At 41.7% G+C, this 27,892-nt stretch overlaps 6 protein-coding genes and 1 pseudogene across 12 annotated transcripts; 2 read left to right on the top strand and 5 right to left on the bottom strand.

Annotated features, from left to right (window-relative positions):
* Window positions 1-89: 89 nt before the first annotated feature.
* Window positions 90-8,829, bottom strand: anks3 (ankyrin repeat and sterile alpha motif domain containing 3). 2 transcript variants are annotated; one of them, XM_085416126.1, is made up of 16 exons: window positions 8,693-8,829; window positions 8,157-8,338; window positions 7,878-8,076; window positions 6,333-6,454; window positions 6,155-6,236; window positions 5,834-5,951; window positions 5,546-5,707; window positions 4,695-4,820; window positions 3,996-4,111; window positions 3,762-3,914; window positions 3,551-3,675; window positions 2,982-3,123; window positions 2,630-2,888; window positions 2,489-2,560; window positions 2,309-2,400; window positions 90-2,218 (listed from the first exon to the last, which is right to left on the bottom strand). In XM_085416126.1, the coding sequence occupies exons 2-15, from the start codon at window positions 8,321-8,323 to the stop codon at window positions 2,318-2,320; spliced, it is 1,926 nt and encodes a 641-aa protein (XP_085272252.1). In that variant the 5' UTR covers window positions 8,324-8,338; window positions 8,693-8,829; the 3' UTR covers window positions 90-2,218; window positions 2,309-2,317. The 2 variants fall into 2 exon arrangements, with proteins under 2 accessions (XP_085272252.1, XP_085272253.1); XM_085416127.1 differs by having other exon boundaries at window positions 5,558-5,707.
* A 347-nt stretch (window positions 8,830-9,176) lies between these two features.
* lg8h8orf33 (linkage group 8 C8orf33 homolog) lies at window positions 9,177-11,810 on the bottom strand. Of its 3 annotated transcripts, none has more exons than XM_085416122.1 (5): window positions 11,729-11,810; window positions 10,883-11,319; window positions 10,707-10,797; window positions 10,367-10,513; window positions 9,177-10,285 (listed from the first exon to the last, which is right to left on the bottom strand). In XM_085416122.1, exons 1-5 carry the CDS (start codon window positions 11,793-11,795, stop codon window positions 10,071-10,073), a joined length of 957 nt encoding a protein of 318 aa, XP_085272248.1. In that variant the 5' UTR covers window positions 11,796-11,810; the 3' UTR covers window positions 9,177-10,070. The 3 variants fall into 3 exon arrangements, with proteins under 3 accessions (XP_085272248.1, XP_085272249.1, XP_085272250.1); XM_085416123.1 differs by lacking the exon at window positions 11,729-11,810 and adding an exon at window positions 11,470-11,722 and having other exon boundaries at window positions 9,178-10,285; XM_085416124.1 differs by lacking the exon at window positions 11,729-11,810 and adding an exon at window positions 11,529-11,722 and having other exon boundaries at window positions 9,181-10,285.
* Window positions 11,811-12,613: 803 nt separating this feature from the next.
* h3f3d (H3 histone, family 3D) lies at window positions 12,614-14,510 on the top strand. Its single transcript, XM_085416120.1, has 4 exons — window positions 12,614-12,770; window positions 13,510-13,652; window positions 13,803-13,956; window positions 14,048-14,510. The coding sequence occupies exons 2-4, from the start codon at window positions 13,525-13,527 to the stop codon at window positions 14,174-14,176; spliced, it is 411 nt and encodes a 136-aa protein (XP_085272246.1). The 5' UTR covers window positions 12,614-12,770; window positions 13,510-13,524; the 3' UTR covers window positions 14,177-14,510.
* Window positions 14,511-14,653: 143 nt separating this feature from the next.
* On the bottom strand, window positions 14,654-16,532 carry uqcc4 (ubiquinol-cytochrome c reductase complex assembly factor 4). 2 transcript variants are annotated; one of them, XM_085416118.1, is made up of 2 exons: window positions 16,340-16,532; window positions 14,654-15,450 (listed from the first exon to the last, which is right to left on the bottom strand). In XM_085416118.1, the coding sequence occupies exons 1-2, from the start codon at window positions 16,423-16,425 to the stop codon at window positions 15,123-15,125; spliced, it is 414 nt and encodes a 137-aa protein (XP_085272244.1). In that variant the 5' UTR covers window positions 16,426-16,532; the 3' UTR covers window positions 14,654-15,122. The 2 variants fall into 2 exon arrangements, with proteins under 2 accessions (XP_085272244.1, XP_085272245.1); XM_085416119.1 differs by having other exon boundaries at window positions 14,654-15,441.
* A 409-nt stretch (window positions 16,533-16,941) lies between these two features.
* On the top strand, window positions 16,942-27,056 carry chlsn (cholesin). Of its 2 annotated transcripts, none has more exons than XM_085416115.1 (6): window positions 16,942-17,062; window positions 17,253-17,389; window positions 17,470-17,580; window positions 23,990-24,201; window positions 26,254-26,335; window positions 26,714-27,056. In XM_085416115.1, the coding sequence occupies exons 2-6, from the start codon at window positions 17,267-17,269 to the stop codon at window positions 26,891-26,893; spliced, it is 708 nt and encodes a 235-aa protein (XP_085272241.1). In that variant the 5' UTR covers window positions 16,942-17,062; window positions 17,253-17,266; the 3' UTR covers window positions 26,894-27,056. The 2 variants fall into 2 exon arrangements, with proteins under 2 accessions (XP_085272241.1, XP_085272243.1); XM_085416117.1 differs by having other exon boundaries at window positions 17,059-17,062; window positions 17,467-17,580.
* On the bottom strand, window positions 17,589-21,006 carry LOC146663372 (G protein-coupled estrogen receptor 1 pseudogene; annotated as a pseudogene). The gene is made up of 2 exons (XR_014913020.1): window positions 20,461-21,006; window positions 17,589-19,249 (listed from the first exon to the last, which is right to left on the bottom strand). The product of XR_014913020.1 is annotated as a G protein-coupled estrogen receptor 1 pseudogene (transcript).
* Window positions 21,029-23,982, bottom strand: LOC146663371 (uncharacterized). Its single transcript, XM_085416111.1, has 2 exons — window positions 23,224-23,982; window positions 21,029-22,886 (listed from the first exon to the last, which is right to left on the bottom strand). The coding sequence occupies exons 1-2, from the start codon at window positions 23,224-23,226 to the stop codon at window positions 21,786-21,788; spliced, it is 1,104 nt and encodes a 367-aa protein (XP_085272237.1). The 5' UTR covers window positions 23,227-23,982; the 3' UTR covers window positions 21,029-21,785.
* Window positions 27,057-27,892: the final 836 nt, after the last annotated feature.

Here is a 27,892-nt window from a genome sequence, read left to right as displayed (position 1 = left end):
TCGAGGTAACCTGACCACACATTACTCCCATGGGGCCAGAAATCCCAACTGGCTGCCTGCCAGCATGTCTAGTCGCTAGTCCAGCAGCTAAACACACAGTGCGCTGGAGTGCATGATGTCGTTTGTGTCTCACATTTGGTGAGATTGAAAACGGATCAGAGTTGGAGCCAGCAGAGAGACTGCTTCTGCACTGATGAACCTCAACAAAACTGCTTTTTCTTGGGTCAGTTTTAAAGGTTTAGCCCGAAGGCAGCTGTTTGCTCATGTACATCTCAGAGATTTTTATCAGCCCAGTCCTAAGTAACTGTACATCATTTTGGACACCCCTGTGACTTCAGGTGTTATAGATGATAGTCCTCCGCTCACTGATCTTGTCTACTGTACATTTAATAAACAAACTAGTGATGTAGGGAGCCTCACACATTAGTGTTTAAACAGGGAATACTACATAATTTCAGATCAGACATAGACATACCTGAACGTCATCTTTTTCTACACTTATAGTTTTACCTCAGCTAAGATGCACATTTTAATAGTGACGTAGATACTCGACTGGCAGTTCTGCCAAAAAAAAAAAAAAATTAAGACTGGGACTTTAGCCAGGTGTTTAAAGTTTGCTTATGTCACATTTTTCCATCTGAAGTAACAGGAGCTGTCCTGCTGTGAGAGGAGAGCAGTGATGTGTGAAGGCTGTGCTTATTGAAAAACCTGCAGGCTAAAAATCGGCCAACATCCACAATGTGCCAGAATTGCAGCTAAGCAGTAAGTGTCACTATTCCTGAACTAGCGCCAAGGCCTCAGGCACAGTAGTGGATTTTCAGATGAGACATTTGATAATCAGACGGGTATTCCCTGACCCCGAGGCGCAGCCTGTGCAGAAGCGCCCTGTAGTGTTGACAGATTAAATATTGACCACACAAATAGACTCGTTTTAACCACCACATAAATGTCATTTTAGCACCAAATCTTATACTTATAAATCATCTCAAGGCACTTTATAGTGTAAGAAAGCCTGGAGTGTGTGAGTCATACATCAAATACAGAAGTGACGAGAGTGATTCAGGGTTTAAGAGGAAGACTCTGAAGACCTTTGCATACATCCCAGAACACAAACTCCCAACGAGCACCGCAAATCCCAATAAGAGTGTTAGAATGAAATAAAAATTAAATTTGGGCACCTTTACTCCAAATTTACTTTTTTTTTTTGCCAAATAATTTATCACATAATTAAAACTGCTGTGGACAAAGTCCTTCAAGTTTGGTTTATGATTACATCCTAAAATATCTGTACAGGTAGGCAGGTTTTAACTGATATTCAAATACAGAAATTCTTTTTAGTTTTGGGGATTTATCAGTCTCCGTAGCTCAGTGTCTACATATGCAGAGTAATAATGCGTCGCTGTAACACTGAAGGACCTATAATGCTTTTCCTTGTGTGTGCTATCATACTATTACCACAGGGGGTGCTCACATCTTTCAGTCTTGGGTCTTTCTGTTGATACAAAGACCTGCGTGTGAGTACAGCAGCCTCACGCCTCATGTTTAAACCTTGGATGGTGTCCTCAAAAGTATAGGCTAAAGCGGTCTAGTATATACAAAAATTATTCCAACTCCTGCATAACCAAAATATGCAGTTTGAAATGTGCATAATAGACCCACTTTAATATCTTCTCTGTTCTTTAAACGGCATTCGGCAGGACATTATTTTCAAAAACATAACAAATGACAAGATTTCATTCAAATAAACTGCAGAGCTCATTTTAAGTTTGACTACTAACCTGCTTTTATAATCTAACTCTCCATCTGGTGGTATAAACATCACTTCAACCACATTTCATACTTTTGAGTACAGTTGCGTAGAAATATCACAGTATTACAACCCCTGATCCACGATTTCCTCCATCACCTCTGTCCCCTCCATCACCGCATTTTCACAGCCCATCTACAGCAGTCCACAAACACCAGCACAGGCAAGTCAGGGTCAGGTACACTTGTGCCTGCTTGTCATTTTCCTGCAGCAGCTGCGCCACCCTTGTTAGCCTCGTCCACATCTGGCGAGCTCTGGCCCATCAGCCAATCCCAGATGATCCGCAGAGAGGCTTCGCTCCCCCGAGCCGCTCTGGCCCTGGCGTGGCTGGCCTCGTATTTGGCCTTCTCCCATTTCAGTGACATTGTTCAGGGTGGCGAATCACCCTCCGTCAAGTGCTCCAAAAAGGTCCTTTAAAAATATGACAATAGCAAATTATGTTCAGCTATTTCAGATGCTAAAAAGCTCCTCAAATCTTCTGTGCATGCGAGCTTGTGTCACCTGAAAAGCTTAGGGTCGTTCCCAGCTATCTGAGACTTTTTCTGGGGCACTCAGTCGCCTCAGATTCTGAAGCAGCGTTTGCAGACTTCCAGCTGTAATGATGTAACACGCGGGCAACGCCATTATACTTGAGTCACTGCACTAAACCTCTTAAAATCACTGAGTATTAAACCTTCTTACCCAGTTCTTCTTCATACAAATCCATCTTCTTCATCAGCTCTTGAATACTGGAACACGTCGCTCCCTCCCCAGCTACAAAAAAGAAATTAAAAAAGTCACCGTTTGTAAACCCAAAAATTAGCACAGTCCACCTCAACTCACCTTTAACACCTGTTCCTTCCCCAGCAGTGGCAGAGCTGCTGATCCCATCTGTGGTCAAACAGGAGATCAGTTCACCGTGGCATGCCCTTTCCTTCCCCAGCATGGCACTCATGTTTTGAGCCAGCCTGTGGTTCTCCACCAACTCAGCATGGACCTTCTTCCATGCCATTTTGTCCTCCATTAGACATCCCTCCATTACTGTGCGCAGCTCCTTCTCCTGAGACACCTGGCTCTGCAGGCTCTCAACCTCCTCACAGCGCTGCGAAGGTGAGAAAAACATATGCAAAAGCTTTTCAGCAAGGTGAGAACAACCCAAGTCACAAATCTCACACTTGCAGTGTTTCATGTTTACCTTGTGTAGCTGAATGGCCATCTCTTGCATCTCAGCCTCGAGCTGGTCGGCGTAAGCCTGTTCCAGAGCATCGCTGGGTGGTCGAGCGTTGCTGTGCCACCTCGCAATGGCTGAAGTCATTTTGCGTTTGGGTCCAAACAGACTGGAGGACAGAACAGAGTTTCAAAACATGAGACCACAAACATGGATCATCTGAAATGAGGGAAGGTTTACAAGATGGTACTGAGACGTGTTATGATGTATGGTTTGGAGACGGTGACAATAAGACAAGAGGCCGAGCTGAAGATGCTAAGATTATGATTGGGAGTGAGGGTCAGGATTAGAGAGTACATCAAAGGAAAAGGTCAGAGTGAGAGTTTTGGACACAAAGGCTGATATGGTTTGGACATGAGCAGAGGAGCCTGAGTGGATATACTGACAAAGGATGCAAACGACGAAGCTGCCAGGCAGGAGGAAAAAATAAACAGAAGGCAGAAGATGATGTTAGGGATAGGGTGAGACAGAGGCAGATGGTCCGCTATGGCAACCCCTATAGGGAACAGCACAAAGAGGAAGAAGCGGCATCTTACGTAATCCCTATTTCTTTGAGATCATTTTCTGTCAGGGTGAGAAAGATCCGCAGGTCTATGTCTTGCTCTTCAAGTAACGGAAGATACTTCGAGAAGCCGATTTGCTCCAAGAACTCTGCCAGATCCTACATGAAGATGAGATTTTAGTCCTTGCCAGGAACTCAAGGAAATCTGAATAAACGTACTGAAACCTGAACAAACACAAACATGCCTTTGGGCCAGTGTAGGAAGGCGGAAGACCAGCGCCACAGTTTGATGTCCTGCTGGAGTGAGCTCCATCGCTGTTCCCGTGGCGAGTCTTGCCTTTTGAGTGATGACCCTTATTTACTCTGCGAATGCTGCTCTTTTTACACTGGTCAGAGTCCTGATGGAGAAAGATGCAACTATTTATCACGAGACACTGACGAACACAGTTTGCGTCCAAACTGCAGGCTCTTCTGTTCACCTCGTTACTCTCAACAGAGCCTTCCCAGTTGAGGCCGATCACATGAGGCAGGCCTTCGCTGCTGCTGCTGCTGCTCCTCATGGTGGGCATGTCATGGTCAAAGAATGGACTGTCATCTTCAGTCATGTTGAGAAAAACACAAACAAAGTTTGCACTCAAGTTTCGTATTTTTTGGGAGAAAACTGGTAAGTTTTCTCCAACAAACACAGAAGTTCTCTCAGACCTCCCCCCTCCTGCTGCATCTGAAACAGCTGTCTGACGCTCCAATTATATTCCTTATTCATACAGATGTATCAAACCACACAGTTTTTGTTGTATTTTTTCAGGTGACAGCTGAAAAAAAAAATAAGACCTAAAACACAAGTTCACATTTCTGGTAGAATTCCTGTATTATTTGAAATTAAGTTGGATACATAATGACTGTGTGGACGCTGCTGAAATTACTTTTTCTTCTTCTGGTTTTTTTTTTGGTTTTGTTTTTTTTAAAGAAAGTTTGCTTTGACACACATTCATATTTCACAGTCAACTAGACGCTCTTCTCCGTATTTACCGGTTGCCATGGTGACTCAGACCCCCACACACATGCATCCAGAGTTGATTTAACTAACTCCCATCAGGTTTGTAAAAAATCAGAGTCTCAGAGGTTATTTTTGGGGTTTTTTTTTTGTTTTTTTTTTTAAATCACCCACACAGACACACCTCTGCTGCTGTTGCTCTGGCCATCCAGTTCATTGATAGGCGAAGTCACATCACGGTAGCAGAGACCCTCGCTCTGTTCCCCAATGCCACGAAACATCATGTACCCTGGCAGGGCGGCAGGAGGATCTGTGAGGGCAAATGTGACATTAACGACACACAGCTATTATTATAAACGGAAGCATGAATAATGTGCTCTACTTTACAGGGAAAAAATGCTTTCCACCCTCACATTTATAATTTTAATTTTTAACCTTTTTGGTTTCAGCAAGCATTTTGCTGAGCACAGTAATGCAGGAACACATGATCACTTAAAGCTTGCCCTCATTACTTTGGAAGGATGTCACACCTGCTGTCACTGTTTTTTTTGTTTACCAATGTAATAAACATAATAAGAGTCAGATGAAATATAATGACCTAAAAGACCAATTTTGAAAAGTTGAATGTAAAACATCTACATTGTATCTGCTGTAAGTGCAAGTGATCCCTAGTGGTGAATTCATGTAGCTACAATTTTAAATGTGTATGCGTAAATACCTGTGATAATAAAGAGATTGTAACTCAAAACAAATCACATTAAAGCACAGCAATTTTTAAAAACGTAATAAAAATGAATCTAATTTTTTTCTACCAATCTTAAAAATAACCACCTAGAGCAGATTTACCTGAAATGTAAGGCACTTTAAGACCTTTATTTCTTATACTTTAATTTTAGACTTTCTAAGGACCTGTGGGAACCCTTAGAAACAGCTTTTTTTTTTTTTTTTTAATGCAATTTAACTTCATAACTAGAACAAATGTGGTGTTTAAAGTGTGGCTCAGCACAGATACGGGTTGAAGACCGGATGTTTTACATGACACTGTACCACACAGTTTGCTGGTGCCTCCTACTCGAAACTTGGCGATGGCCTGAGGCCCATCGTGGATGCTGATGCCTTTAGCTCGGTTTCGGCTGGACCGTATCCTCGGTGGTGCGCTGTCCGAGTCCTCGGAGGAGCTCAGATCTTCAAAGTGTCCTGACAAATCAGAACACACGTACCAACCCCCCCCCCACCCAAAAAAAAATATCCCCAAAAAACATTAGAAATTAAAAGACAATGAAAGACGTAGTAAAGACAGAAATTTTAGATTTAAACAAGTACCTGGTTTCATTCTTGGAGAACGTGAGTCAATGAGGCTGACAATTTTGGTATAGCCGTACATCATAGCCAGAGCACGCGCTGTCTCACCTTTGGCGTTGCGTTCATCCACTTTAACTTTCTGAAAATTCAAAGGATTACCAAATTGTGAGTGTGCGAGTCATGTCAGTTACATTTTCCAGTGATGTGGCTCCATCTTTTTAGATGTTGAAGAGGTACAGGAGATGTAGATGTGGCAAAAAAAAAAAAAGGAGAATGACATGGTCTGGCTCATAACCACTTGCACTCACACACGAGTATGTTCCAGCACAGTAACCTACTCACATGATCAAGTAAGTACTGAACAATGATTTCATGCCCAGAAGCAGCAGCCTCCATCAGTGGCGTGAAGCCAGAACCTGGCTCCCTGTGTATGAGGGAAGAGTCATGAAAATCTCAAAAGTGTGAACAGATCGTTATTTTTTTTTTTGATGGTCTTTTTAGAGCAAATAAAGACACTCACTTGACATTGGCGTCAGCATTGTTATCTAGCAGGAACTTGACCATCTGTTGGTGGCCTGTGCTTGTGCAGTGGAACAGAGCGGTCCAGCCTACAGAGTCCTTCAACTCCAAATCGGCCCCTTGCTTTTTGGGTTTTAAAATGGAAAAAAAAAAGAAGAAGAAAAGAAAAAAAAAAAATGCTGAATGTTCACAATAAAATTTAAAGCTCAAAAAGAGTGCTGAATCTAAACCCAAGGCCAGATTTACTAAACCGGGCAAAATTACACACGAGCAGTATTGATGATAGGTGTGGTTCGTTTTAGAGCCGATTTTTAAAACACGTCTTCAAAACACAGGCAGTTATTTTCAATATCATACAGAAAAAACATTGACATTGCTACCCCTCAGCCTCCTGCTTCAAGTGACATCCTTGAGTTATTGCATTCACATGAAAATTCGACCTCTAACCCTTGACCTTGAGGTTGAGGTCACTGAGATTCAAACTCATCCAAGACAACGCCCTGTCATCCTTTTATGGCTGAGGGGTAAAAATAAAGAGCTTTTACACACTGGCAGTGTAAAATTAGTCCTTTAAAAATATTTTCATCTTTTCGTAATGCAGTCGTTCACACAGACTGTAGTTTCACTGGGCAAATTTGCAAATTAACACATCTGACCAATCAGACCACCTCACTTGGCAACATTCGGAATTTGAATTCTTAATTTCATGTCGTTTTTTTGCAACGTGCTTGATTTGTAGAGGTCTTAAGCCTTTCCCCCCACCTCCTGAAATAAATATCAGCACAATTAGGAGTAAATTGCATGTCACAAATGTTATCAGATCAGTTTGCACACCTGATTTTATATTTTGCCCGTGACAAAGGATCTTCCAGAAATACATATGGAACCGGATCAGTCACAAAAATCTTATCCCTGTGCTCTCTTTGTAAATTAAAAGACTGATTTAGACCAAGTAAATCTGGCCCTATATATAAATTACAATAGCCTGTTTTAGGGGCACCAAGCTTTAAAAATCAGAGGTCCTTTGATATTACAAAATGCAGGCACTTTAACAAGAACCAAGAAAGGTAGACTAAGATGCTCAGTCAGTCCCCATATATATAATATAATATAATATAATATAATATAATATAAAGATCCAAATGCACAGTGGCAAAAAGAAGCTGCTGCTGTTTAACCTCTAAGACAAAGGTTACACGTGGGTAGGCTGTGAGAACACATAACCCCCTGTGGCCTGACATACCCTTCAGAGAAGTGATGCTCACAGACTAAAAGACCGCATGCAAGTGTGCCTTGTGTATTATTTGCCGTTTTAACTTGTCATTATAACTGCTGGGGTTTATTTTGCATCGTTTTTGGATGGATCTACCCTTAAGTTACAGTCCATCTGCTTCTCATCTAATTCTTGGAGCTTATTTTAACTTATTTGCTTTCTGTCTCTTTTCAAACTCTTTTTGTCATTCTGATGTTTCATCATCACAAATCTCTGTGCCATTGTTTTGTCTCCTTACCACCCCCCCACCCCCCATTCAGGGTGATTCTGTACCTGAAGCAGAAAGTATGCGATACTTTCGTTCCCACAGCTTGCGGCCAACATGAGGGGTGTGAGTCCTTTGGCGGTGGTGGAATTTACATTCACACGGGCCTCCAGCAGCAAATTTGCAATGTTGTCGTGACCAATGTAGGACGCATACATAAGTGGGGTCCATCCTCCAATGTTCTTACCATCCAGGTCCACTTCACGCCTGAAAGCACACACAGTTATGTGAATAAGCTGTGGAATATATTAGCCCGTGTGGAAATATTGGTATTAAGAGGCCCTCACTTTTTAATGCACTCAGCCACCACGTCGTACTGGCCGATGGAGCAGGCGGTGTGAAGGTCCAGAGGGACATCCAGCTCCTCAGCTCGCAGCAGGGAGTCACCCAGCCACAGGGAAAGGCTGGCACCCAGCTGTTCTGACTCACTGGCGTCATCGCTTAACTCGGACATCTTCACTCTTTTCTCCTGGGAAACAGAGACACCATAAACTGCTCTAAACAAACCGCAACGCCCTGGTTTCACACTTTAAAACCAGGGGCTTACGAGCCTGCAAGCAGCCCTAAATGCTGTAGCTTCAGATGATGGAAAATATAAACAATGCTGACTTATACAAGCTCACGAATAGCGGCTACTTTAAAGCTAACGGTAATTTCACAGGGCTCACTCCTCTGGCTAATTTAGCTTAGCGAGGTGAGCGTCTAAACTTTTGGTCTCAATAATAAAACCAACACAGTGAGCTAAACTAATTAAATGCACAGAAGAAAACAGAAGCAAAAGAGTATTTCAGAGTGCAGAAAAACATAACGAGTTCAAACTTACAGTCAGCAGGTAGTTTGTTCTCTCAGCAGCCGAAACTTTTCTAAATGTGTGTCACACTCTAATGTGTCCGCGCTGAGCCTTGCACCACCCTATCCTGTCTGAGAGACACTTTAAAGGGAAAATATGAGGAATCACGCTTCCTTAAACGGGAAATAAACACAGGAATGTATGTTCTTTACACAAACTCTTGATTCATGTTTGCTCTCAAGGTCAACTTCTCTGTTATACACACACAGGCTGAATTTAAAAGTCTATGAACCACTTACAACACATCCAGTGTTATTGTCTGTTTTATTTGTGTGTACATTTTCATTCATCGTAATTTTTTTTTTTTAAATTGTATTGTATTTTAGAGACAGTTCAACTGTGTTTGTGAGTGTAGCTTTGTAAAAACGTCACAAAAAGGGACAATTTAAGAATCAACCTTAACTCAGTCATTAACAATGACATTTTAATATTTGTATAAAGTGAAGATTGAACATAAAGTGAGATTAGTGACTAAACTTTCACAATATCCTTGATTAAATCAGAGCTAACTCAACTAGTTTCCATTTTAATAAAAAGCGGTACATACAGTCACATGAAAAGGAAGGTTTTCAGTTTGCTGTAGCAATAATGCTATAATCTTCCCCAGGAGAGGACATTAATCCCAAGAAACAATTAATGCTCAAGTTGTTGCACCTAAAAGTGGTTCTACAAGTTACTGAATCATGAGGTGCATTTTGTTTTTCACATGAATGTATAAAGTCTTTGTGGAATATATGTTAGATATATGTTAGCCTTAGTGAAGAAAAAAAAATCTATTTATCGATTTGGATTATTAACTGTAAACTGTACAATTTTACTTAGAAATGTTTATTTCATTTTATCATTGCATTTAATGAAGCCACTACAAGCAAAAATACCAATTTTTTTATTTATTTAGCAATATAGCAATATAAAACAAAAAACCTCAAATGCTTTGAACCATTTTTTCTGAATTAACATGATTATTATCTTAGAAGTCCAACAAAAACATATTTGTCTGTTTTTCTAAATATACAAGATATTTTGGCACCTCAGGTGTAATCGACAGCAATCCAGTATTTATGGTAACATGGTTCGAGGCGCCATGCTGTCAGCCTGAATGGACTTGAATACGTTTCCCTTGAGATTTGAGCAATCACATTAATTCAGTGAATGCATCACGCTTTGTAAAAATGTATTAGTTAAAGGTTTTGTCTGTAAACACAGAGATTTTGACGTCTTCTCTCCTCATATCTTCAGCGTTCACCAGAAGGTTGTCCACAGATCTCTGACGGTGCCGTTCTGCCAGCCTACGTAGCACTTTATCTCCAGCATGCTGCATTGTGAAGGATTTGGCATCAGGACAGACAAGTCAGAGAAAATTGAAGTGAAACTCCTCCTTCGATGGGATAAGAACAAAAACCGGCGTCGCCTCTTGAGTCTGCGGCGTCAGCTCTGCACAGTGAGCTTCAGTGCGCCGCAGCTTCTCCTCAGCGAGTGATGTCTGAGTTTTGTCTTCAGCTCTCCGGTGGAAAACAGACTTCTTTGGGGACTCTGACACAAGTTTGACCTGGGCTGATGCGATTTCTGTCGGGGCACGGAGAAACCCATTAGCCGGTGGCAGTTTTTAACCATTTTAATGAATTCGCTGGTACAAAATTCACTCACCGCTCTGAATTAGTTTGAATTGCTTGGTCTTTTCCTCTTCCATCTTCTTTCTGTAATCTCCAGTTACAGCTCTCATCACCTGCCTCTTCTTGGGCAGAGGAGCTTTGGAGCTGCGCAGAGTCTTTAGGGCACGCGAAGCCTCGTCCTCTGAAGGGAGAACATATTCAATAGGTGACACCATGCTTAGAAGTTTACTTTTTTGTATGACCTTGTTTAGATCATAGATTAAACATTAAAGAATCCTGAATATCAGTTTAATCTAGGCTACATTCACACTTGGATTCACTGTATGTCCCTTCCAACCACATCATAGTACTACTGAGGTACAAATCTCACTAACTCTGCTTCGGTGTGCCCTTCTGACACTTCAGGCCCAGCTCCAGCTGCTCGATGCACCAGTCCAGCTCCCTTTTCAGCTGCTCTTCTTGACCCTAAAACACATTCAGACATAAAATCAACCAATCAAACTGCTCACCTCAAACACACTGTAATTACTTTAAAGCACTGCACACTGACCAGCTCCTCTGCAGCACCTTCACTCTCCTCAGCTGGCTTCTGCAGTGGCTCAATACTCGAGGAGTTTTTCTTCCCTGACTTCTTTTTCTTCTTCTTTGTTTTTGATTGCTCAGATTGTTCAGGTGGAGACTCAACCTCCTGCGAAAGGGGAGGCTTCTCCTCTGGGACGCACTGTCGGTCACCTTGAGAAGTATTTGGAGTGTCTGTTGTGTCCATGTCTTCTGCAGGAGGGATTTGAAAGTTGAAGGCAAAAGCAGAGCCCTGTTCAGTGAAGGAAATCTGGCTTGTTGGCTCAGTCCTGTCCGATGCAGGTGCTTTCTCTGAAGCTGCTGGAGAACTGTCAGGGAAGAAGTTAAACCTGAAGACGTTATTGCTGCGAGACCAGAGGGGCTCCTCGGCTGCAGCAGGTGTGGAGCTGTTCGATTCAGCTTTGATATCTGTTGAATGAAAACAAAGGACACAAAAACATTAGTTTATCTCACTTTTGAGAGCAACACTTTAACTGTGAGAAATGATAACACCGACATAAAACCCTCATGTGCGTTTCAGTTGCTTTTATGAGTTCACTTAAAAGATTTAAAACCCACGTTCAGTCCAGTAATAACAGGTCGAACACATGCATGTGTGTTATATCGTTATAATATACCGAAGTACAACAGCCTCTGGTCGGCCATGCTGAGTCTTCAGAGCTGTAGTTTTTAGGTCGAAACGCGATTTTCCGTTTTTTTTTTAAACTCGATGCAAACATATTCAGTGAACCCCGCATACGTTTGTAAACATTTTTTAAATTTCTTTAGCTCTTCGGTCTCTTTAAAAACATGTCCAGTCCCCAAACCAGACACTTACCACCGGTGTTACTCGAGAAGAGGTCCGTGTACTTACACTTCCTCAACGCCCGCTTCGTTCCGCGCATGTTCTGTGCTCTCGCGCTTATTTGTCTATTTATTTTATTTTATTTTATTTTATTTTACATTTTCATGGAAAAATCCTTAAAATAAGACCACTGTCTATTTATGTAAGCTTTTAAAACCACTTTTACCTGAGATAACAAAAAGGCTTATTTTATATATATATATATAATTAAATAAGTAAATAAATAGTGTACAATCATATCACTGTGCTGATAGGGCTTTATTCGAGTGCGTCATTATTAGATTATTTCAAATACAAATAACCGAGCCTTTTTCGTTTATGATGGTGATGAGGATAACTTGGTCCGCTCCCGCTTCTCCGTTTTTTTTTCACAGCAGGCACAAAGAGTTGGAGGAAATGGTCTGTTGGACGAGTTTCTGTCAGCTCCAGAATTATGTATCACACTAAAGCTTCCCATTTATATATAAAGAGGTTTATGTATGGAGCGTGTATGTCGATTTGTCAGGTACACATGTGCTTTTTCAGCACGTCTTCTGTGTACTTCATTTGCCTTTTCACATAGTGCAGGCTATAACAAAAGTATGGCAGCATTGTTCCCGCTTGTCTTAATTAGTTAAAAGACGGGGGCGTTCAGTGACCACCATATTTCCAGAAAGGAATTCCCAGGTTCTATGATTACACAGACAAAATTATATGTATAACTGTGTGGAGTAAGAGAGAAAAGCTGTGGGTGAATAATTAAAATCAACCTAACGACATGCTTCTTTTTAAAATAAGGTACATCTGACGATCCGCTCTAACTTCACACGCAGAGGCAGACAGCCTCCTTTTTCCTGAAATAATCATATTCCGTTAGGGATTTCCGTTTGGACCAATTGGATACGTTCAGGGGAGGGCTTTGAGCGCTGCTCCGCTTAATCTATAAATACCACCTCCTCAGCCCTCGGGGCAACATAGAGAAGTGACTAACAAGGAGGAGGTATTGAATTTCCCTGAACAACGAAAGTAATCCGAGGTATGGCTGTTATGTTTGTTTATTGGTTTTATTTAAAATCATCAGTATGTGAATTACATATATTATCTATTTGAATTTTGGTGTTGATGAGAAGCTTTGAAAAGCGGTGGGACTATCGTTAATCGAAAAACTGACAACAAAACGGCGCGCTTTGTAGCTAAGAGCTAGCTGATGGCTTAAATTTAGCCGATTTGACTGCTCTTAAGGTATGACTACATAATTAGAAACTAATCTTAATGTTCACTTATACGACTGAGTGCCAAGTTGTTTTTGGTGACATTAAATGGTTAATTGTATTGTAAATGTTCGCGGTAACTAGCTGGCGCCATTTTGCAACCGTCCATGCTAGCTTTAAAAATGCTCGACAGGCAAGCAAAGAAACGTGTGTGTCTCCTTTAGCTTAATGGTGGCGGTGCTTAGAGGTTTGTGTACGATATTTGAATAAAACCATGAAAGTGGTAACTGTAACTTGTCGTCACTGATAATGGTAACACCGATGAATGAGGCGTTGGCACCCTTTATGGTAGTTTATTTTCACTGTAAACAGAAGTAAAAGGTAGGACGGTTGTTTCGCCACCTTTTTTTTTTTTTTTTTTTAAACGACGTGAGTCATGTGTCATAGGTAGAGCCGCATAAAGGGAACAGACTCTCGTTCGGTGATTTATAACGTAAATAACGGGTTTTTGTTAAGTTTTTTTAATTCACTTTGTTTAAATATCCACGTTTATTTGTTTTTCAGACTTGCAGGTGAGAAATGGCTCGTACAAAGCAGACCGCTCGTAAATCCACAGGAGGAAAGGCTCCTAGGAAGCAGCTGGCCACTAAAGCAGCCAGGAAAAGCGCGCCATCTACTGGTGGAGTGAAGAAACCCCACAGATACAGGTACAACAATCATACCTCTGTATTGCTGTTATAGGCATAAGTGGTTACACTGGCTGTGGAAACTAACTTTACTTTTGTTTTCTAAAACTGTGTAGTTGCTACAATGTTTTTGTTTCTGGGCACTAATTCAGAATATGGCTTGTTTCATAGGCCCGGTACTGTTGCTCTGCGTGAGATCCGTCGGTACCAGAAGTCCACTGAGCTGCTCATCAGGAAGCTGCCTTTCCAGCGTCTGGTCAGGGAAATCGCTCAAGACTTCAAGACGGATCTTCGTTTCCAGAGTGCAGCCATTGGTGCTCTCCAGGTCAGAAAATGCATCTGTTTTAAAATATGAACAACAAGTTCAAGTTCTAATTTGTTCTAGTATTTAATGTTTTCTTTTCTCTTTCTTATAGGAAGCCAGCGAGGCCTACTTGGTCGGCCTGTTTGAGGACACCAACCTGTGTGCCATTCACGCAAAGAGGGTCACCATCATGCCCAAGGACATTCAGCTGGCCAGGCGAATTAGAGGGGAGAGAGCATAAATGCTTTTGGATTTTTATCTTTTTATTGGGTTGGGGGTGGGTGGGGGACTGACTGGGGTTTGTTTTGTAAATCTTGAACTATTTACCAGCATGTGTGCCACCTTAAGTGATTTGTAGTTTGAGGCATGTTTTTTGTATTTCCATTTCACACACTCTTCCTTCAGCTGTCCTGTTTGCTGTAGAGTAGTGCTTGATATCTGTAACTCCTAAAGCAGAATATCTCACTTCCTTCCTCAGGTCTGCAAATGTATTTTAGGGTCTGTATCTTTTTAATCCTGTGTGTGCATGTCATAGGATTTCTCATTGTGCTGTAAATAAACTTTCTGCTACCTCACCCTGACTCAAGTTTACTGCAGACAACCTTGGGTACAAGTACAAATTTAAGAGACCCATTGGCTCAATGCCAGGGCTTCTTTGCACTATAACTTCGATCTAACAAGTTGGATGTTCATCAAGTGATCATGTGCACTCTGAAACAGTGATTCAGAACAGACTGGCAAATGCCTGTTGTTCAAGTTTATTGACATTGTAAGCCATGACTGGCTAAAAGGAGTATTTCCCAATTAATGTTAGCTCTTAAACTTAAGACGTACAGCATCATGTAATAACCTGCATCACAAGTAAATAAAGCCAAATGTGAACAGTATTTTGAAACTGGATACAGTCTGCAAATGTGAAATAGAAAAGCCTGCAACAGCTGTAGAGTAAACCAGACCCTGATGAAAACAGTTAAACTAGACTCCAGGATGAATGAGTTTAACTGAGGCCTCTTAGTCCAGGTTTGAACTAATAACCTGTAGTTATTGGAATATTTATGACATTCATGTATCAATGGACAGCCTTATTTCTACACAAAGCATTGACTTTGTGTTCCAGGTCCACACAGTACAATTCACAATAAATACAACCTGATACAACATATGTCCACATATTCCAATAAGCGCCTTTATTTTTTAGTTGTATCCTCTTCATTTGAAAGCACGCTGGGTACATGCTCATGCAGCTGCTTCTCCAAAGCTGCGTCAATGTCTGTCTCATCCCTGAAAGCGCACCACAACAGGAAGGCGGTGGCAAGCAGGCTGATGGGCACAACTTTCCACATAGGACGCTCGTACTGGCTCCCCATTGAGCGGTCGACTCTCCAGGTCCTGTGGCTGGCTTTGCTGGTTGAGAACTTAATGGGCTCGCTCTTCACCTCCTCATCATCATCAGCAGATTGTTTGGACTTGCACGACAGCTCAGAGCTCAGAGCTAGAGACCGCACACTGTGGAGTCTTCCAGCAAGAAAAACAGAGAAGATAAGAAATTAGTTTAGGTTGAAAGACTTAGTGGTTTGAAAGTACACTTGGTGCACTTAAACGCTACTTCACCTTAGATAGTATACTACAATATTTACTTGGATATTAATACTTGTGGACTTCTGCTTAAGATTAGAAGTGAAATATATTTATGAAACTGAAAACACTTTTTAAAAACTGCTGTTTTGTTTTTAAGAAGCTGAAACATCCACAGCTGGAGATTATAGTCCTTAATGGGCACTAAAAATATTAATCCGATCATCATTTTCATTTATACACTGGATTTATGATACATTTCCAGAGGTCAAATATCCATAGACGCACATAATATGCAATAGATGTTTTATAGAAACTGATGTTCAAGATCAACCATACAGATGATCATAGGTTCAGGAGGTAGATAGCTCCTTACATAATAAATAAATAAAGCAGTAGAAAAAAACATTTCTGAATTATTCCAATGCAAAAAATGAGTTTATGTATAACATTTTACCTTTGAATTAGCCTTTAAAAAACTTGAGGAGTGTGTCCATCTGTAAATTGTTGCTCAAAACACAGTGATGATGCCACCTAGAGACAATTCCTGAAGCTGCTCTATTGAAAATGATAAATCTAACCTCTGACACAACGGCAACACACGGACGGTGACTGTACTTTAGTTAGTCATACGTCCTCATGAAAGGAAAACTCCTGCTATCCATCCAAAGCCTAGTAACTAGATTAACGTCAAAGGACCAAGGTGTGTCTTCTAGGAAAAATTAAGAAAAGCTGACCAACAATTAAAGATACTACACTGTCATTGAACCACCATTACACATTGAATACATGCTTTCCATGAGCCGGGGAAACACATACTGACACTCACCTCACGGTCGCTGCACCGCTATGAATAAATGTTCCTCGACTCAAAGCCACTCGTGTCAGACGGGCAAAGACTGCTGCTATAGACATGATGGACAACCGGTCATCTTACTCAACACTACGAAACTGAAGGTTTGCCCAGCAAAACCTTTTCAGTCAGGTCATGTAACACACCATTGTGCAACCTTCAATTCTCTCCGGCCAGAAACAGCGAGAGACGCTGGTTATGACCGGCTGTCTCTAACCCATAGAATAATTTATTATTCTATTATTATTATTAGCAGTAGTATGACTATATCTAAAGATAATGGCACATTTAGGCTTGAAAGTATAATTACTTCGATTTTACACCGTACCACCAGTCTGCATTTTATTTTATTTTTGAGCATTTTAAGTACTTTTGAGCTACAGCGTATTGTCTTATTTATAATATTCTTTCTTTTTTATTAGTGAATTGTTTTTTGTTTGTTTTATTATGGTTTGTGTTTATGTATTTATTTATTATTTATTGATTTTAAATAGTCTCCAGGTTCCCACTTCATTTAATATTTTGAGATTTCTTTCAGTAGTTTGTTCTTCGAGTTTTTAAACATGTTACACCCACCGACCAATCACAAAACACGGGTAGCCAATCGTCCAATCAGGCTTCACTTGAGCGGCACCGCTTCCTGGTTGACTTTCCACGCGCCTGTGTGCTTTCCAGAGTTTGGCACGCAACGCAGCTCAGGTTGGTTTAAGGTTTTTAGTAAAAACAACGTGGTCAAAGTAGTGTTTAGCCCATATACCTGCTGCTTGTTGTTATGTCATAAAGTGGATAATGTGTTTCTTTTGACCTTAAACCTTGTCTGTCCGTGTACTTCATTCAGTAAACGTGTGTGCTGGTCTTCAGTAATATACACGCTTGTGTTGGTTTGCAGGAGTAATTTATCTCATGGCCAAGGACAAATCGTTGAAATCAAAACCTCTTAAGAGGAAGGATCTGGGTCCATCTGATGACCGTACAGAAATAATGGACACTGAAGTAAATACGAAGAGGAAAAAGATGGATGCAGATGTGAGTAGCACAGAGAATGGTATTTTACAGCACTACCTGAAATCAGTCACAGTATCATTAACACTTTGTTTTTAAAGCAGGAGGCTCCTGCTCACATGTCTCAGCTAACAAACACAGCAGATGATAAAAAACGGAAAAAGAACAAGAAGAGCAAAAAGGAACAAGTGAACCAAACCGTAGAGCAAGCAGAGGTGAGAATGTTCACTGCTGAAAATGTGACTTAAAGACTTTATTTGGCTCTTTGTAGGTAGTCAGCTAGTTTACAGTATTTTACCGTGAAAAAATCTTTTTTGTGACATAATCATGGTAAAGCATAGAGCAGCGTGGCAAACATGTAATAACACAGATAATGAACTGACAGGTAATAAATTTAAATTTTTGGCACTGAGACATGCTGTCATTCAGTTCAGAGAGACTTTTATGCTTGCATGATTCATTTAAATAACACTGATGTGTCTCAATTTTACATTAAAAACAGTCAGATCTGTACAAAAATTAGGATCCATGTTTTGATATTTAGCACTGAATGGCGCTTTTACCCCACAGCACAGATGATTTTCATGTGTTTTGGTGAAACCATGTATATACAGTTTATTCAAGGAGGGTACTCAGTTGGCAGGAGGATGTCACAGTTTGGATGTGATGAGTTGCTCATACTGTCGTCCTTTGCTGCTGGTTCGTTGATGGGTTTTCTCGAGGGGGTCCTGTTCAGCTTGGACCATCGGCTTTTATCCTGGAAAAAAAGCCTCAACTTTTCCCTAAAGGCCTCCCCGAGGAAGCCGTAGATGAGAGGATTCAGGCAGCTGTTGGAGAAAGCCGCCAGCCTGACGGCGTGACCTGTCAAGGGGTAATCCTGCCACAGCGTGCCCCCGTTCGTGTCGCCCCTCACGAGGTGCACACTTATAAACACGTTCTCTGGCAGCCAGCAGAGGAAGAAGACGACCACAGCGGCTGAGATGAGTCTCAGGGCTTTCTGCCTGCGAGGCCTCTGCAGGGGGCTGTTTAGTTCCCAGAGGCTGCATTTGAGCACCCGTGCTATTCTCCAGTAGCACACCCCCAGGATGCAGAAGGGCAGCAAGAATCCCAGCATCACCTCCAGCCACTGAATCTGAGTCACGTTGGCGAAGCAGAAATGAAGCTCTCCGGCGTGTTGCACTTGAGCTACAGCGAAAGGCAGCAAGGTGAGCAGGGACGAAGACGTCCAGATGAGGCAGCAGGTGAGCCGTGCGTGTGGTATGCTGCGACCCATGGAGTTGGTCAGCGCGACGAAGCGGTCGAGGCTCATCCAGGTCAGAAAGAAGACGCTGCTGTACATGTTGGCCTGTTGGAAGAGGTTCATGAAAGTGCAGAGGCCGGCCTTGTCGTAGTAGCCCTTCTTAAGATTGAACACCTCAATCAGAGAGTCAGCTACCAGAAAGAGGTCAGCCATGGCCAAATTCACGAAGTAGCAATCTGGAGGTGTCATGCGGCCCCTGTGGTTAAGGTTTACCACTATAATAAGGATATTCCCAACAAGACCGACAGGAAACAGGAATATGGTGTAGAGGCTGGAGAGGATGAGGCTGATAAAATAATAATTATCCGAAGCTGCCTCCGGACAATCGGAGGCGACTGCCTGTGTGTCATTTGGATGTGCACTGAAGTTATTGTCAGCAATGACTTTGTAGTCCACATTTATGGTCATGTTCATGTTCCCCTTTTGTCTTTAGCTGTTGTTAGCAGCATCCAAACACTAAGTTGCCATAGTTCCTAGATTTTTGAAGACTAAGTAGTTGCTGAGGAGCCTGCGGTACCATCAGTTCCCTCTTTGTGTGAGTGGTAGCTTTTGGATAGAGTGAGGTGCTGATGCCACTGTTTCCCCTAGACAGAAAGAAGAAGCGAAATGAAGTCAACAGCCTGTTTCACTTTCTTAAAACATCAATTAATTTCAATTCACATCAATACAGTTGCATTTATATAGCAAAAAATCAAAGAACAGTCAGCTCAAAGGGCTTTATATTGTAAGGTACAGACTCTACAATGTTAGAGAGCAAACCCCAACAATCAGACGACCCGTGTGAGCAAGCCCTTGGGAACAGGGAGAAGGAAAAACTTCCTTTTAACAGGAAGCAGCCTTAAGACTAAAGGAGGGGCAGCCATCTGCCACAACCGGTTGGGGACTGGGCGCCGAAAAGTAGACGTCCAGGAGGTAATAATTCTGTACACAACATCAATAAATACATTAATTCCCCGTTTTTTTCCAATGCAGTTTTTTCTCTCCACTGTTGCCAAGGGCTTGCTCAAAAGAAAGTTACGTGCACTGAGAGCATTGCTGTATTGAACTGAACCAAATAAAACTGAGTGAAATGTGACTGGCTGTCACTGGCTTGCTTCTAAGAGGTGACACAGATTGTTTTGCTCGCTGTGGCGGGCAGGTCGTGCTGTCTAGATAGCAGCCGTCTGAATCATCATTTTAATGTGACAAATTACAAAACTATGTGATAGTTCACTGTGTTTTACTTCAGCTCTAGTTATTGCCCAAACATTGGGAGCATCACAGAATTTTCTCGCCTTTAACAAATGACAAAGAATGATTAATTAAACCATTAATCACTGATTCGTTTTTAATGGAAACAGAAGCAGAGGTACTGCAGTGACACATTATGTTGCCTCATGTAAGATGAGCAAAGCTAACTTGTCATGTTAGCAGAGCTGAAACGAGCAGTCATACTGTCTAGTTGACCGTACCCTTGAAGAGATATCCCATAAAAATTCATTATTGATGCGACTTTTAAGTGGATGTGTATCTGTTTGAAGTGCAGCCGCTTTGAATATATTCATACAGTCAAAAAGAATACTTTCCGAGATCCTTCATCTAACTTATCAGATCTTAAAGATGCTTACGAGCGTTTAGAAATTTAAACTCCCAACCAGAAGCACCTCCAGGCTGTAGGATTCGTTGTATGTTAGTTCAAAGCGTTTAATATCAAACAGGTAAGCCATAACATGCTGAGGAGATACTTGGAAACTATAAGGAAAGCTAAACTGGTGATAAACAAATTAAGGCGTCATATAAAAGAGCTTGGACTCACCTGTGATTTCTCGGTCTGCGTGTATTGTCCTCCTTCTCCGTTAACGCTGGCAGTAAAAAGTGGTTTCAGTATGAATGCGGAGAAATGTTTACAGCCACCCACCACTTGCAACAAGAAACACAAACACACAATGCAGGCGCTTCTTCATATCGCAGCTGTTGAGCCAAATGTGTAAAAGTGTTTTTAAAATTAAACCTTTACTACTTTTTATTGGCAGTACTGTCACTTGGCAGTTTGATCATCCCCTATTTTTATCAGTGTGTGGGTATAATTTTATTGCTTATGATTATATCAATTTGAGACATGAGGTCGTCTTGTCAACACTGGCACGAAAGCACGCAAACACGGTCATGATTGTGTAATGTTAAAATATGTAAACATGGGAGTCGATCTGTCTCTGGACAGCACATTTACACTAAACAAGGTGGACATGCAGACATGCATAATTTCACTTAGTGTCTCCTTGTTTCACATTACTTGAAAACCCCAGAAAGACGGTTTGTGCAGGAACACAAACTGTGCGCTTTGTTCTGGTTTGTAGGGTGGTGTCTGAATCTTTTATCACTTTATATGTGATGATTTTAAAACTGTAAGTAGCATTCATAAGAGCCCCGATTTCAGCAATCACTATTGTGACAGTTAAGTTAAGACCAGCTTCTTAATGAACTCTGCTCCTGCATTCACTTTCCTGGTTCCTGGGTTTGTGTCGCTCCGTGTTGCCACCGATGCAAAACGTTATCCACGCGGATCGCTTATTCCTAGAACTGGTGCCCATGAATTTCTTGAAAAGTGTTCATCTGATTCAGTAACTTTTTTTTTCTTTTTTTTTATTCAAGCATAATTACATGAGGGCTCGTTGACACTGTTGGCATAAATATAGACTCTGACTTTGGTTTTCCTAGACTTAATTTTTCCTATGTGGCTTTCAGGGAGCTGCAGAGGTTTTTCCAAGCATTTGTCTTAATGGACTTTTGTGTAAATCAGGCTTATGCAAACAGAGTTTCCAAGAAAAGACATTTTCCCGGGAACAGGTTAAAAATTCATACAGAATCTCATGTAATAATAGCTCCTTTTTAATTCCCTGATTAAAGGAATAAATCATTTGAATTGACATAACATGGCAAGATGATGCACAGTACCAAGATATAAAGCATTTTTTTTCTCCTCTTTTTGTACATTTTGTAAATGAAATGTTAAAAAAAATACATTTGATGAGAGTTCTGCAAGCTTTCAGTGACTGGATAGATAGTGAGGTGGTCCATAACAGGTAAGACATTAAATATGATGCATGGGAAGAGCTCTGTCCTAGCAAACAGACACATTTCTTAAGACTCGATGTCCTCCAGAGTGTCTGTGATCTCAATGTGCGGAGCTATGATGTTCCTGTTGGGCTGTGGCCCTGGACGTCGGCAGCAGTCCCGCAGCCGCCTGATCACTCCATAGAGGCTTTCCCGACATGGCCTGTGCATGAACAGGACGAGCAGCAGGCTCACGCTGCTCCCTGAGAACAGCACAAACTCAGACACACTCAAAAATGCTTGCTGGTGGAACGTCAGCTGTCTTTCACTATTAATCAGAGCCCCTCTAAGCAGCGCCACGCTGTAGAAGAGCTGGCAGATGAGCGTAAAACCGGTGACCGCCAGGAACACAGGGCCTTCCTCAGAGCCGGAGAGGAAACGTCCATTCGACTCCCTCTGGCGGATACAGCCACCTATCAGAAGTCCCAGTTGGAGGATGTAGGGAATCAGGAAGACCAAACACAGCCTAGCAACTGCGTATGAAACACCATCTGTGGTGGGATCCATCAAACAGTTGCCCTCTTTCTGCAAATCTCCTCTGGGTCCACGAATGCCAGCCAGCACCAGAGAAATGAGTACAGAAGTGATGCCCACTAGTGCCGCACAGACACGAGACTTTCTCAGCAGGTGATTGGATGGAGGATCAAAGGTGACGACGGATGCCATGAGCACTAAGACCAGCAGGCCACACAGAGAGGCTATGTTGATGGTAAAGGAGAGTGCGGCACAGCCTAAAGCTGTGGTGTTTAGGTAGGCAGGTCTGTGGGCCACCGTGTGCAAAGAGAGGAGCAGGAGCAGCAGCTGGAAGCCACAAAACACCCAGAGGAGGCAGCCGAGCCAAGCCAGCCTCTTGTGGGCGCGATAAGTCTGAATGAAACTGTAAAGCAGGAAGCAGCCTGCTAAGAGACCGAAGGTAGCAAGCAAACTGTAGACGTAGTTTGCATTGCTGATTAAGTCATTGGCTGCAATCTTGACTAAAACAGAGTTGTCCGTGGTCTTGACGCTGCTCTCTGTGATGTTGACGCTGCTCTCTGTGATGTTGACGCTGCTCTGTGTGATGGCAGAAGAGATGGAAAATTGAGATGTGGGGCTCGTCGGCGTGGTAGGCGAGCCTGTGCTGTAATCAGACTGAAAATCAAAGCAAAAAACAGCCACTGATGAGAATCAGAAGATTTCCTCAAAAACAGAAGTCCAGTGATTTGAAAACACTTGAATATACGTGCATGAATCACTATGAAGACTTTCCACAGGAACACAGAAATTACAACACACAGTTCCTTCCTAAATGAACTCAAAGTTGAGCTAAAATCTTAACTGTATGCAAAGAACTTTAAAAATACACCGTGTATGAAGACGTATCAAGTAAAAAGTTGTAGTTTTGTTTTCTGTGAGGATTTTCTCTGAGTCTTTGTTTGCTTCCCTTTGAGGACCTGCCCGTTCAGTAGAAACACATGTTTCCACTTACCATTTTTGCTTCCGTCACCCGCTCGTCTGTTTTGTATCCACCGGCCCAACGCTGCTACCGCCTGAGTCAAAGCTCCGAAAACGATGCTGTTCGCATGGACACAAGTGCTCATCATACAAAAGGCTTTTCTATTTCTGTGGGCAATGCCCAGGCAGCATACTTTCAGAATGACTTTTTGGCCATGTGACCAAAATCTCTTCTTCCCCTCCCTTTTTTTTTCTTCTTTTCATCACCACCAGAGGTCGGCTAAATCGGAGAGCATAGTGTGTCCCTTGTTCAACTTCCTCTGGCATAAAAGTCTTTAAGTTGTGCTGTGTTTACATCCTATAACAAGGAAATGTTTTTCAAATTATTATTATTTAAAAACTTCTTCAGCAGTTCTGTGAAGCTGAATTGTTTCATTGTCTTTTTTTTTTTTTTGTTGGCTATTTATAAACCATCCAAGTGCATGTACAGTGGTGTGTGCTCTGCGAACGCACTGCTGAAACTGTCTGGGTACTGCACAAAAAAAGCGTGCTATGGTGAACTCGTAATACTGTATGCACAGGAAACGTTGCCCAGAGCTGCAGAGCAAGAGGAAGTGATCTAAACCTGAAAACTGCTTTTGACTTTTGACTCATCTGTCTGCAAAAACACAGTAAAATGTCACATTTAGTTTGCATTTAGCGGAGTTAAAATTGGCATGTGCATAAGGAGCAGTTTGCGATCAAATGATTTCATTTTCGCTGCGACTTATTTGTGTGTTTGCTTTGCTTTGTTGCGACAGGTTCTTGATCCACCCAGCTGTCCTGAGGGGACAGCTGAGGCAGAGGGGCTCGAGGACTTGAGTCCCGATGAGAAGAGGGTCCTGGAGAGGAAGCTGAAGAAGATTCGGAAAAAGGAGGAGAAGAAAAGGCTCAAAGCGGAGGGAGTGACTTTGGAGCAAACAAAACCATCTGGACCCAGTGCACAACAGCAGGCCTTAGACTACCTCACGTGGTAAGAATAGGGTCCAGAGGATTACCAGGATGCAATCAAAATGCATTATGGGATGTGTAGCAGCTGATTTATGAATTAAAACCCAGGATATCGTATAATTATTCTTTTTTTTATGTTGTAAAAGCTCACCACTAGATTACTGGATCCTCTTTTTTACTCAAAATATTTTTATTGAACAATTATGAATACTGTTAACAAAAAAGAGGGGCGATTGATACCAACAAAACCTTTCCTTGCAAACCACACAGAAGTTAGCTGCAACACAACTGAGCTTCACATTCCCATTAACACAGTAAAACATACAGAATGGTAGGTCGTCTGACCTCTATGGAATAAGCAAATGTGATAGTCAGCAGGAAGATCCTTAAATTGAAGGTTAGAGAAGTTTTTATTCTGGCTGGAGCACTGGACCTTTTCAAGACTGAGACACGTCATGAGATGAGCAAGCCGCTGAACATGGGTGGGCGGGGCAGCAGCCTTCCACCTCGTCAAAATGGCACGTCTAGCCAGGAGGGAACCAAAAGACAGCACCCGATGTTTTGCCCCGGTGATATACTTATCATCCTTACCCACTGTACCAAAGAGAGCAAGTAGGGGGTTGAGAGCCAGTTTCAGGCCGGCAGCCTTGTTCACGGTGCAGAAAACTCATCTGGATTTAGATAAGTGGGCCCTATGAACTACTTTGAATTGTAATAGGGAGGGGCGTGCACAGAGTGATGTGGAATTTACCAGAGGACTGAATCCCAAACGTCATCTGACATAGATATACCTAACTCCTTCTCCCATGTGTGTTTGAGGCGTTCAAAGGGAGCTGAAGTTACACTGCACAGTTTGTTATAGATGTGAGAGATTATACCTTTGCCTGAGAGTTGCAAACTAAGGAGCTCGTCCAGTAAGTTAGCAGCTGGAGCTTCTGGAAAATTTGAGAGGTGGGATTGCAAAAAATGCCTGAGTTGTAAATATCTAAAAAAAAAAGTGAGTTTTGGGAAGAGTGTATTTTGCTGACAGCTATTGTGTATAAAGAGACCTTTAAAGTAAATAATACCTGCTCGAAACCAGACCTGAAACAAATTGTCCAAAGTGGGAGGGAGGAATAGGTGATTTGATAAGATGGGGCTTTGAAGTGAGACATTTTTAAGATTTAAATGTCACCTGAACTGAGCCCACACCCTGAGGGAGTGGTAGGGCCCGCTTGGCTGGCCATGATTTTAACTAGTAGGTCAGGGAGCAAATATTGGCAGTCCAATAGTGAAAGCGAAAGTTGGGGAGTGCCAGACCCCCTTCAAGGTTAGGCTTCTGTAAATGCACCTTAGCTACTTGAGGTCGTTTACCCTTCCAAAGGTTGGAGGAAATTATAGAATTGAGGTCTGTAAAGAAGGACTTAGGGATAAAGACTGGTAAAGATTGAAATAAATATAAAAACTTAGGAGGAATATTCATTTTATAATCGAATTAATTCGACCGACTAGAGTTTTGTTCAGGGGTGACCACTGTTGAAGGCTTTGTTTGACATTCTTCAATAGCGTAAAAAAGTTGGCTTTGAGAAGTTGTTTATACTTTCTTGTAATTGTAATACCCAAACAGGTAAACTGCTCTTTGACCACTTTAAAAGGGAAACCAGACAAATCTATTTGAAACACTTCTTCATTGAACAGACAAAGTTCACTATTGGACATATTTAATTTATAACCAGAGACATGACAATAGCTAGATTGAATATCAACGGGCTAAGGGTGCAACCCTGTCGTGTGCCTCGTTTAAGTTGGAATGGTTTCGATTTCTGGCTATTAGTACAAACTGAAGCAACAGGAGTCAAATATATGTACTTGATCCATGAGATGAAATTTGAACCGAACCCAAATCTTTCCAGCACAGCAGATAAATAGTTCGATCACTGGATTCTCTTAACATAACATACACGGGAAGACTTTCTCAGAAATGATTCATAATTCTAGCATTTGATAAGTTGTTGTTGTAGTGAATCATGGGGGTGGAAGTATGTACTTTCTGCAATAGTTACACTGCAGCCCACAGTGGTTTTTGCCTTTGCAGCTGGGCTGAAAACCGTTCACGGTGGAAGTTCCAGAAGACGAGGCAGACGTGGTTACTGCAGCACGTCTTTGATTCTGAAAAGGTAAAATTACCCAACATTCCTCCTGAACGATGGGGGTGACAGGGGGTTTTCTCAGCTTTGTTTTAGACTGGTCAACCGCTACGCTCTTTCTTCCTTTCTGTTATTAAATAACACTCTCTATTCTCAATCCAAAACTATTTGTCATTTTTAAGCAGAAGAGAATAAGTAAAAATGGTAAAGCTATAAGAAGTTGAAATGTTTACAAACATTTTCATGTAATTCATGTTATCCTCATTTTTGAATCTGTCTGAAGAGAACACTGACAGGAGATGCTCCGCATTAGCGTCACTAGTATCGTAATGATTTGTCACCCTGTAGCCAAGAGTCTCTATAATATGTATACAGAGAATCAACAAGATTAAAGTAGGTTCTTCTCAGATTCCAGACGACACGTTTTCGGTGCTGCTTCAGTACCTGGAGGGGCTTCGTGGAAGTGGGAAGGACACAACCGTGCAGAAGGCCTTATCCCTGGTGGAGGAATCTGGAAAAGCACCAGAAGACACAGTCATCCAGCAGAGGGCACACAGAGCCAGAGAAGTTATCCAGCTATTATCCTGAGCCACAAATATTACAGAGAGACTCGCAAAAAGACTAAACTCTGTTCACAGGACTGAAGGATCGGCCTGATCTAAGGCTTGGGCTAAAGAGGTTTTAAATAAACGGTCCCTGTTTGTGTTGCCAGTATTATTCACCTGTTTTAATAATTAAAAGTGTTACTTTATCACCTCTGTTTCTTTACATTACTTGTGTGTTATGTTGGTTGGTAGTTATCAGTCAGGAAAGCCATGTCATACAATATGAAGGCAGATTAATGTTTTATTCAAATGTACAGAAGCTGTTTGTAAATCTTTTTTTCAACTCCAGCAAGTAACTCAGAGGTTACTGTTCAACTTTGCCAGTATGGGCAGATCACTTCGGAGAGATGTGAATCCCTCAAAGTCAAACAGATAGCTGGAAGACCTTTTGAGTAACATCTCAGGAATGTTTGTAGCTAAGACATGTTTGTGCACGTCAAGGCCCATAATCAGTGAAGCCACTGAACTGAATAACTTTTCTTTTGCACTCTCCTTGTAATCACAGTAGCAAACACATACCAGACCGCTGGGTTATGTTCTCTACATACATTTTATATTTGCTTATCATCTGGTTTTTGTGACTAACTCAGTAAGTGTGCGGGTGATTAATTTTATCCGCATCTTTCACAGACTATTAATATAGCTGTGTTGTGCGTATCTCAATCGGGCAAAAGTGAAGTCGGAAATGACCGGCTGTTACTTCTTTGAGTGCAGTATGACAGGAACATGTGTTTGAGTCTTAATATAGGACACAAACACAGAGGAAGGAAACAAAGTCAATATCTAGCCTAGCTGTGATGACTTCATTTCCTATACAAATGCACCCAAATACAACACAAAGACATAAATGCTTTTCAGCCACTTTATATATATATGGACGATGTTTTTCGGTTACTTGCATATGCATGAACAAAAAAATTTACTCCTCATTTTATTATATCTTGTCAGGATATTGAAATATGCAAACATGGAAATGCAGAGT

Source organism: Rhamphochromis longiceps, linkage group LG8, assembly GCF_057381845.1.
Source record: "Rhamphochromis longiceps isolate RC_006_pf linkage group LG8, R_longiceps_female_GT1.1, whole genome shotgun sequence".
Lineage (NCBI taxonomy): Eukaryota > Metazoa > Chordata > Actinopteri > Cichliformes > Cichlidae > Rhamphochromis > Rhamphochromis longiceps.
This window is presented reverse-complemented; position numbering and strand designations above follow the sequence as displayed.